The sequence below is a fragment of the Lycium ferocissimum genome, chromosome 9 (genome assembly GCF_029784015.1).
Source record: "Lycium ferocissimum isolate CSIRO_LF1 chromosome 9, AGI_CSIRO_Lferr_CH_V1, whole genome shotgun sequence".
Classification (NCBI taxonomy): domain Eukaryota; kingdom Viridiplantae; phylum Streptophyta; class Magnoliopsida; order Solanales; family Solanaceae; genus Lycium; species Lycium ferocissimum.
The window spans coordinates 20,105,600-20,116,605 of NC_081350.1; the positions used below are offsets into that span (position 1 = coordinate 20,105,600).

Genomic DNA, 11,006 nt, shown 5'->3' on the forward strand with positions numbered 1-11,006 from the left:
TGATTACGCGTTTCAAATTATCATGCAGGTCACGGGTTCGAGCCGTGGAAATAACTTCTTGCTGAAATGCAGGATAAGGCTGCGTACAATAGACCCTTGTGGTCCAGCCCTTTTCGGGGCCCACAGAGTTTAGTGCACCGAGCTATCCTTTTTTACAAAAAAGGATTGCAAGTGGTCAAATGGGACTGTACCATGTGATGAGACTCCAAGGAACAACAGTGCCATCGAATACTTTCTGCTGTTCATGAAGTGGATAAATAAATTAAGAGGCCACTTTTCATACAAATATGGCAGAACATCTGCAATTTAGAGAAGACATTATCCATGCTTATCTTACATTTTACTACAAAAGATCACAACAACACATCAGTAGGGGGGAAAAGAGAGAGAGAGGCTAAAACCCTTACGAGCTCCCGTTTGAGTGCTGTGACTGTAAGATCATTCTTAATCGACCATAAGCCTCTAGACATGAATAAGAATACTCCGACATGACTCGGAATAACTCGGGCAACCGGATCTTGAGACTCCCTAATGACTTCTCCCTAACTTGAATGCAATGCTTTTGGTGAGCTTCTGTCTCCTCGTCCAACCTCTTCTTCAATGTTTCCACAAAAAACTGCTTTTCCGTAACAGGATCTTTAGTGTTGGACTCCGTAGCTCTATCAGGATCTGTCAAATCGGGTGGAGTTCTACGATTCATATACTTTTGGTACCAATCTCCAAATGCTTGCCTTTTGCGTATGTACTCTTTTCTAGTTTCCTCGCACTTCTCTTTCAGCTTCATCTCTTCCTCTTGATGAATAATGATGGTCCTTATCACAGCTTCAAAGGAAGCAATGGCACTTTTGGCGACCTCATCAGGCAGCTTCTCAAGAAGCTCCTGCCAAGAGTGGAGAAGGGCTTGAATTGGGGGACTCTGTGCTCGAGGAGGCGACGAGATTTTTTCTTTTAGGGTGCTTTCAATGGGTATGAGATTTAGCTTCAACCAGCCGTGGAGTGTTTGGATGTACAGTTTTTGATTTTTCACAAGGTTGTCAAAATGATCATGCCAATCCTTGATAATATTACCGAGCTGGATTGTACGTTCATGATGGTGTTTGCTTGTTTCTAAGGGGAATCCGGAGATCTCGATGGCTTTGAGATCAGTAGCCAACTGCAGCTGGTTCTTGTGATGACTAAACATGAATTCCCACATGCTAACCATCCTGCATTGGCAGAAGCAAAAGCTAATATTAATGGAAGGTAAAGGGAATATCTAAAGAGCACTTGTACTCATAATTAGGACTGGACTTTGTAGGGGATGTAACAATTTAAGAATTAACAGAATATATACTCACAGAGTTGAAGCAATATAAGAATGCTTGCAAGAAGAAACTTCCATTTCCAGCCAAATTTTGAACTAAAAATCTTGGAACGTACAGATAATAGGAAATCCATCTGTTTCTAGAAAGGATATGTATGCTAATGCAAATTACTCATCATTGAGGATAAAGGGAGAAGACATCCAACTAAAATATCAAAAAGTAATATAACTAAACTTATGCTATTTGTTTGCCAAACTTTTGAAAATATCCATAGCTATGCATTTTACACAGGTTTTAAGCTAAAAAGAAGGGGAAAAAAAATCATAAGCTTTAATAAGAACCTTATTTACTAAGCTGAACGCTAGGGGAGAATTATGCACAAAGCAAACCAAATGAATCAATATTACTAGCATGAGGCAGGTCAAGGACTCTAGTGTACTAATACTGGTTCTAGAGTAATGCACAAATTTAACTGTTGTTCCTCGACCATGAACTTCCTGAGATCCATAAATCAATTGGTGGACCAATCAGAACAGCAGAAAAGAAGAGATTTTCAGGTGTTTGGGGTGTAAAACAGGACCGGATAGATATCATACAACTTATTGCTTGTGGCAAGACACTTCAAGATTACTTCTAACTTATTTGTGTTTATATTTTACAGTGCCTGAATAAGTTCGTACTCCATAAGATCCAAAGTCAATTACACCTCCACTTGTGGCCCACTCGAGAAAGACCTTGGTTCCTTGGACAGGTACCTGGTAACTCTATCCAACAATACTGTGCCAGATGGGACCTAGTGCTTTTGCGGCGGCTGGATTTGAACCTGAGACCTCATAGTTCTCTACCCACTACATTGACCACTAGGTCACACCCTTAGGTGCTACTATTTTTATTTTGTTTAATATTGGCCCGAGATCGGTTTATATGGAGTAACATGGTTAGTGAGAACTCATATAGCTCACCTCAGCTTGTTTGGGACTAAACCGCCCTCGGTTTATATTTTGTTATTGTTGTAGTGATGGACCCGCCCCTCTACCCTTCTCCACTTACATTACAGGCTAGTGACTGCAGCAGGCTTCTAATCTGTGGCATGCGCCTAATCCACACATCACGCAATGTGCTCTTACCACTAGCCAAAGCCCTACGAGCCCACCCCCGCCATTCAGGGCGGATCCAAAGCTTTAGGTACGGGTTCCCGGAACCCAGTATCTTTTGCTCATACCATATCTATGTACTAAAAATTCCATCAAAAAATTTGATTGTGAACCCGGTTATCATTATTGATTAATTTGAGATTATTGTAGGAACCAATACACCTCAAATCATGGATCCACCTCTGCCACCATTATTGAATTGATATGAGAAGGTGCGCATTTTAACTCTCATTTTAATGTTACTATACAGTCAAACAAGCAGGAGAGGAGGAGAGAAGGATCAAGGTGAGACCATTGATGTGGACCAAAAATAAGAAGAATGGGGAAGAGATTGGACCCACAGTTCAATGAACTTGGCCTCTCTTTTTTGGGGTGTAGGGGGTAGTTGGGGGCTCAACTACACCAGTAACTAACTAGATGTGGTTTAAGGGGGAAAATTGAACTAGTTTATTCCCACTAAGTCGTTTAGTATGTTGGATCAGCTTAAGCATTATAATAGTTCATAAATACTGTCTTTTTTTTTATAAGGTAATAATTTGATTAACAGTTGGGGGAAAAGACCCCGTATACAAGCCATATACCAAAAAGAGAAAACCTACATCAAAACATGATTCTCAAAAAAGGAGACCCAATTTTCTATACAAACAGGGGTCTGATGGGAACACCAAAAGCAAACTAGAAACAAGAGACTATTTTGCAACTTTACAATATCTAGTTCCACCCCTTCGAACGCTCTCCTATTCTCTTTCCAAATAACCCACAGCAGTGCTAGCGGGGCAACCTTCGAAGCCCTAGGACTCCTCTTCCCCTTTCTGTAACCCCAACTATACAATGCCTCCTTCACCGTTCTCGGCATCACCCATCGCAACCCAAACCAATCAAGAACCACCCTCCACCGTCGGTTAGCCACTTGACAATGCAACAAGAGATGATCCACATCTTCACCCGTACTCTTGCACATGAAACACCAACTTACATGGTTGATCTTCTTCTTTCTCAGGTTTTCTGCTGTCAATATCACATCCCTTGCTGCCAACCACGCAAAGAAACACACCTTCCTCAGAACCCTGGGAACCCAAAATAGCACGATGAGGGAAAATACATTCATCTCTCCTTAATAACCTTTCATAAAACGATTTAACAGTGAATAAGCCAACTCCACTCTCTCGCCATCTTCAAATATCCGATCTATCAGTAAGAATATTCTGTCCCGACAGTAACTCAACCAAACTATAAATTCTTCCAACTCCCAGTCCTGAAAATTCCTCCTGAACCTCAGATCCCAATGAACTTCCCCCTCGTGAGGCCTCACAATTTGTTGGACTGTCATCTCTCTTTGACAGGACACTATATATAAGTTAGGGAAAACTACCCTCAACTCATTCTCCCCACACCACTTGTGTGTCCAAAAACTAACTCTCCTACCATCTCCAACTTTGAAAGAAATGTGTCTACAAATGTCTTCCCACCCCTTCATAATACTCCTCCATAAGCCACATCCAAACGGTGTTAACCGAACAAAGAAAAGTTACTATTAAGCCAATTGCAATTTAAGAAAAAGACGTGCACCCAAATCTCAAAAGCACACTGGACAATTAGGACAAAAGCTACGCCTGATGAGCAACAAAACTGGGAATCAATCTGTCTGCATTGCTTCTAATAAAAAGGAAATTATGTTTGTCACTGTTGAAAATTTCTATCTTGGAGAGAAATCAAGGAGCTTAAAATCACATCGGAAGCATCATTTTATTATAGGGCTCGTCTACCTTTTTCTCTTTCTTATATGTATAAAAGTCCACGTGTCCTTCACTCCTTCATTAAATTGCTCCTTTTTCAGGATCAAAAGGTCAGGAGAAACTAGTATGAGGTGTTCTGGTAACACAGATGCCAATTTAAAGCCAGAAATTCTTGAGGAGTGTCTGACAAATGTTTAGTCAAATTTTGATGGGTCAAGTTCTCATAATATACAACTCATTGATTTTAAAACCACTTGCATAGTATCTAGACAGGACCAGATGGAGCAATTCTACAGTGAGGATTCATATAGATCTTCAAAAAGATAATCTTGTAAATTTCACTTTGAGTGCTTAACCAGTTTGTGATTAAGGCATAGTAGTTGTTGTTGTTGCATAACATCTAGTCGTATGAATTTTGTCATAGGAGTCTAGTTTGTACTTTGTAAGACCATGGTTTCTCTGAGGAAGATACAGAGCAAACTGCTGCTTAGTAATATCAGGACTATTAACCAATGTTGTTATATAATAGGATGAAGATCATCTAAATGTAGGAAAAGCTAGCATTTTTAAATCATGACTCAAGTCTAAGGTTTCACTTAAAAGAGAGCTTTTCAAACGGCTGGTGATCAGGACTTTTACTTAAAAGACAATTCTAAATTAGATGTTTTGCACCTCTAAGAAGCTCCCCAAAAGAGATGTGATAGTAGTTGCAAGATTACAGATAAGAACGTCCCTAGTCGACCAGAAAGGATGGTCACTAGGACCACATGTATTAATAAATGTAGTCTTCATCAAGGGAACAGTTAGGAACATGAGAACTTACCCTTGAACAAGAGCAGCCAGCTTGGGGTACAACTGCTTGTCACGAATGTCATTTACTTCGCTAACTGTCGAATCCAATGACTGCATGTCAACTATATATCGCGTATGCAAATGGCTAACAGCAGCCTTTGTCTTCTCCAGTGATTCCAAGGTTGCATTCCGTTTCTTCATCTTGTTTAGTAAGGCAACTTTCCTCTGATACTCATGTTTTATAAGCTCACCGGCCTATTGAAATCAACAAATTAACATTTTCGTAAACCATCAGCTTATAGGACAATAGAAAAAATACTGCCACATAATGAAAGGTCAACAACAAGGCTGACAGCCACCAGAAAGCCATATAGAAACTTCAACATAAAAGGAAAGGATAAGATAGAATGGGGTAGGGGGCACACAATCTGCAACCAGCCATATCCACAGCAGCTTGGACAATGACACAAGGATAATGGGGTTCGACTCAAATATTTAGACAAATCTAACTAAGATTCGGAAAATTTGGGGGCAGCGTACAAATGATTAACGTATGAAACTGCATGGATATTCCAGCATCTTTGGAGATAGCAGGGTTGAGTTTTCTACCAGATACATTCCGAGCAAGATCTTGTTCACATATTTCATTTGCTACATACTCCCTATTAGTTCTCTTTCAATTTCTATTAAGAAGTCCCCTTAATGGAAATGCATGTCAATGTTGACACGCGTTGGCGTGTTGATGTCTGAACCTACCCAAAAAAATTGGTGGGGGAGATAATAGGGTTATTCTCCAAGTTTCGCAGTAGGACCTGATACGCAAAGAAAGATCTGGTGACCATGCCTCCTGTATCCCGTATCTCAGACATGAATCATAAATCAAACAAAAAATCCAAGATTTTAGCCAACAGAAAGTAAAGGGACAAGAAGCAGTAAACACCTTCATTTCATCATAAAGTTTCTTCTCCCACGCCAGCAATTTGTCCAAAACAGTGGCATGTGTCTCATATTCATCGATGTCATGCTCATCCTTCCTACCATCACCATTGGATACACCCTTAAATGATTTGTTCCATGTAATGACGCGCATCACCCTAGCTGCGTGGTCAATATGTCCTGCGAAAAAAGGACTATTCACTATTAACATCCAAGAAGACCAAACAACATTGTTGCTTCAGTTTTGTGTTGTTAAAATGCTGGGATCATATAAATTATCTGTATGCAAACAGGCTCCTTGTTGTTTCCCATAATACACGTAGATCCATCGTGAAAAAACAAGTTAGTCAAACAAATGATTGGAAAAGCCTAATTCCTTGTACCGAAACAGGACTTTGCAGAATTGAAAGAAAACCTTTGCAGTGCTAAAAGGTTTAAACTTTGCTAGAATATTCCCCGTTTTCTCTCTGAGTAGCAAAAAACAGGACTTTGCTAGAATCAAAGAAAACCTTTGCAGTGCTAAAAGGTTTAAACTTTGCTAGAATAGTCCCCATTTTCTATCTAAGTAGCAAAAAAAGGACTTTGTTAGAATTTAAATGCAGCAGTAAAAGGTTTAAGCTTTAGCAGTTAACATCTGAAAGATAAAAGAATAAGGGTATCTATCCATTCTATATCATCTTAAAGCATGGTTAAACATCAAATTACCTCGATTATCAGCAAAGTTCGAGTGGTAATGCAATCGAGTAGCCTCGAGCATCTTCGAAACCTCTTGTGCATTCTCAGAAGCTTTAAGGAAATGATCATCAATCTCACCTAAAACTTTAAAGAAATCAGCATTATTACCATACCCAACATTCTCACCACCTCCCACTACTCCTCCTCCTCTCATCTCGGGTGGCGCAGTATTTGAATGCTTAAATACAATCTCTCCTTCAGCCGTCATCGGAGTGATCTCTTCATCAACCGCACTACTCTCCACTATCCCCTTCTTCTTCTCTGGTGTCTTGAATTGATCATTATCTCCATACTCTTTATTTCTACCTACATTATCAAATCTTTTGTTCTGAATTTCCATATTCTCCTGGTTCATCATCTCATCCTCCTCCTCATCCTCCTCCTCCTCTTCCTCGACTTCGTCTAACGAATGTCCTGGAATATTAGCATTAAAGAAATAATCCCACGCCTCCCCTGGTGGGGGTGGCGCGGGTGGTGGGGTTAGCTCCTCCTGGTGGGCCCCACCACCAACATTTCGCTTACTTCCTCTCCTTACATCCAAACTACTCTCAATTTCTTCCTCCTCGATTTCTTCATCGTTCTCATCAATAGCAATGCCTTTCATTTTTCTCCCACCTAAAGGTTTCGACAACTCAGGCATAGTGAAAGAGCGTTGAAGTGGGGTAATAGGTGAGAAGGTAGGTAGGGGTGGTGGGGGTGGTGGGAGGGGGCTAGCTTCCATAGTGGGGTGTGGGGGTGGGGGTGGGGGTGGGGGTTCAGTGACAGCTGCTGGTGGTGGTGGTTCAGGTGGGGTTTCACCTTGAGCATAATCACTTAAAGCAGCACCAGTGTTCTTTAAAGCTATGGAATAAGCTGAATGTGCTGCTGCAAAGAAGTTGCGGTAGTTTACAGCTTCTTTCATCAGGTTTCTACGTTCTTTGCATCTTGCAACTGACTCCTCATTATCTATTCTTGATTGAGCACAACCCATTTCTAGGTTCTTGAAATGAAAGTGGAGGTTTTTTTACATGTAGAAGAATGAAACAAGTGTGAAAAGTAGATTTGAGGAAATGGGGTTTTAGATTTAGAAAGTGATAGACATACGAAAAGAATAAAAGAAAGAAAGAAAGAGAGAGAGAAAAGTGAAAAGGACAAAAATATTGAGCAGAGGAAAGAAGAGTGCATGTGTAATAACGGTAGGGGAAAGAGAGTGGAAGGTGATAAGTACGCGCCGCTGGATTTTGAAAATAATTACCACCTCGGACTAACGGTCACATTTCTCGAGGTATTTAACGACGTCACTAATTGCTAACCCACTACACTTATTTCTCTACTCTATATATATACATTATCTCCCAGGTTAGATTAGGCACCTGATAACTACTGCTACTACAACAACAGCAGCATACACAATATAATCTCATCAAGTGGAGTCTACGGAGTGTAGGATGTATGCATACCATACTCCTATTTTGAAAGGTAAAGAGGTTGTTTTCAATAGACCCCGGCTCAAGACAGTATAGAAAAAGAAAGAACAAAAATGAAAAGGTCATGGCAAAATACTACTTATATAAAGCATGACAAAAACAATCTGAAAAATTACCTCTATTAACTGCATGCATCAAATTTATCCTTAAAATCGAATATTAAACATAAAGCTATTTTGATTTAAGCAATTAATTAATTTTAACTAATTATCTCATTTTAGTTTTATTCTTTATAAATTTTTAAAAAATTATTCTAATATCTGAAGTTTTTGTTACATTTTCATTTAACAACATATATGCTACTCCTTTATTATGAATACTAGATTCAAAGCCCCGTGCCAGCACGACCCCAACAAATTTTATTAACAGTTGTCTTAAGGAAGATACAATATTTATGTTTTAATATTATTCTTGATAACAAATTTATTATTATCAAATAAATATTATGACATATTTAACATTACAAGTTTCAAAAAGCTGATAATCACATAGCTGTTATGACACAAATTTCACAAGTCTTTTTTTCCTTTGAAATACTATTGTAGAATGAAAAAACAATAATAAAACTCACATTTTAACATACATTGATTTTAATTAGTTTTGTTTTCTCACTTTTCAAATAAATACTTAAAGTAATAAAGTGTCTATGGCAAGAACTAGTATTGATTTTAGCTGATGAAGTATAGTAAACATGTGTATGAAATGGCTAGGGGTGGGCATGGTACGGTATATACCGATTACCATACCGAAACAGATATTTTTTATATAGTGGTGTTGGTATTATGGTATTTGGTATGCATTTTTAAAAATTTTGGTAATCGGTACCGTATTTAGTATTTATAAAAAATATATCGAAATACCGAATATTATACCGAAATATATAGTTACATATACAATTCATATATATTAGTATTAAAATATTAACAACTATATAATCTAGTATTAGTACAAAATTAATTGTTTAGATGTTGGAATTTTGACTAGTAAAACTTGATTGAAATGCCTCTTTTGTCTAATTGATTTACGAAGGGGTTTACTTGTGCTTTCTTTTGAATATTTTTACATGTGTAAGGTGTTAGCATGATATTGTTGAGATATTTCTTAAATAGCTGAATTCATAATTATCCATTATATGAGTATATATAAGTCGAAATCGAATAAACTTTGATTACCGATTTACCGTATCGTAAAATACCGAAATCGAACTTTAAAATACCAAATCATACCGAATTAATTTAGTACGGTAATGATATAATGTTTTTAAAAATCGAAATTATCATACCGAATTTTTTAATACCGTATCATGCCCAACCTTAGAAATGGCTATTAGTGGGACCCGGAAGGTAAGAAAAAGTAACAAAATACAGAGTTTTGTAGCGGGAAAATGTCTTGTTAGTAGGATTGAAATGGGAAAGCAAGTGGGCCCACTGATACTTTAACTTTTCGGCTAGTATAAGAAGTTATTTAACTGAAGTGGAGCAGTTTTCTTGGTTAGCTGTGGGAAAAATACATTCATGGAGCAAGATGGTACAATATTCTTAAAGCCTTCAAATTACATAATACCAAAAATGATCCCGTGTAAGCAAAGCTAGTATGTCGACGGACAACTCTGTGCTTCTAGTCTCTTCTATGATGACATAAGCAAATGGGCAAATTAGTCAAACATAGTTTAAAATCTATATAGCAGCTTCAGCGACATTAATTTCAGCCAATCATATTACTCTTATCTAATTAAATTGACCAAATTACCCCTAAATCCTAAGTAGGCATCTAACTCCCTCTTTTTAGATAGTAGGAAAAAAATAATAAAATTTAATCAAACAGTGGTAGAAAATACTGTCATAGATCTGTTGATTCAGAATCTTTTCCTTCGTACTCCATAATATTAATATCGTCTTTATAGTACAGTAGTATAGGATTGTGCTTTTAAATGGCAGAGCTAGCTTTTAGAAAATTTCACTTTCCACGTAAAGTAAAGGGAGGTATAGTAACGCCGTCTTATGAAGTTTCTCTACCGTGAAGTTACGACGGTGGTATTATTGATTTATTTTAGCAGGTTATTTTTATGGTTTGGGAATTATGGAATCTACGAAACACCTTACTTTGGCATAAGAAACGGCTAGCGTCAAATGCAATTCTTTTGAAGGCACAAAACTTTTGCAAAGAATTTTGGATGCAAAGGCGTTCATCACATGGTGTTTCATCCACCGAAAATCAGGTAACTAAATGGCAAAAATCGAATGAGAATAAAATTAAATGTGACATATATGCTAGTTTTGATATTAACAAGGTCTGGGGGAGTGGGAATGTTGATACGTACTGCTAGAGGAGATTTAGTTGGGGGGGCAAACAAGGTTTTTAAATAAAGTATGTAGCCTGTTAGTTGCGGAGATTATAGGTGTTCGAGAAGCTCTTAGCTAGTTGAGAATCCGCGACTTAAGTAGCACAAAAAATAAAAAGTTGAACTAAACTAGTACCAAAAAAAAAAAAAATACATTACTACGTTTCACGCACGAATTTCGTGCATGAAAGGACCAAAATGCAAAAACGCACTTTGGCCCTTTCACGCACGAAATTCGTGCGTGAATGGGGTCAACATATATTGACCCCTCCTTCCCCACCAGACCCGACTTGTTCCCTCCCCCACCGCCATTAAAGCCCCGATTCAGTGGTCCCACCCCCTTAAAACGGTAATTTCGTGTTATTTTTCAATCCAAAACTCAATATTCTTGGTATATTGAAGTGTAGGAACAAGTTTCTACGGTTGGATTTCGGAATAGAGCGACGTAGAACACATTTCAAAAACTCAAAAAAAGCTTCAATCTAGGTATTTCACTACGAATTTTCTATTACATTGTTAAATATATTATTACCCTAAGCATG

General features: G+C 38.1%; 1 protein-coding gene across 1 annotated transcript; it reads right to left on the bottom strand.

The window, feature by feature from the left end:
* Positions 1 to 239: 239 nt before the first annotated feature.
* LOC132029833 (protein ALTERED PHOSPHATE STARVATION RESPONSE 1) lies at positions 240 to 7,965 on the bottom strand. The gene is made up of 4 exons (XM_059419214.1): positions 6,628 to 7,965; positions 5,927 to 6,102; positions 5,018 to 5,241; positions 240 to 1,205 (listed from the first exon to the last, which is right to left on the bottom strand). The coding sequence occupies exons 1-4, from the start codon at positions 7,625 to 7,627 to the stop codon at positions 404 to 406; spliced, it is 2,202 nt and encodes a 733-aa protein (XP_059275197.1). The 5' UTR covers positions 7,628 to 7,965; the 3' UTR covers positions 240 to 403.
* Between the last annotated feature and the right edge of the window lie 3,041 nt (positions 7,966 to 11,006).

Excerpts from the sequence above, each read along its gene's own strand:
- LOC132029833 (XM_059419214.1), bottom strand. The coding sequence starts at position 7,627 with ATGGGTTGTGCTCAATCAAGAATAGATAATGAGGAGTCAGTTGCAAGA. Across the intron at positions 6,103-6,627 it reads GAACTTTGCTGATAATCGAG|GACATATTGACCACGCAGCT; the intron begins GTAATTTGATGT and ends CTTTTTTCGCAG. Across the intron at positions 5,242-5,926 it reads AACTTTATGATGAAATGAAG|GCCGGTGAGCTTATAAAACA; the intron begins GTGTTTACTGCT and ends TGATTTCAATAG.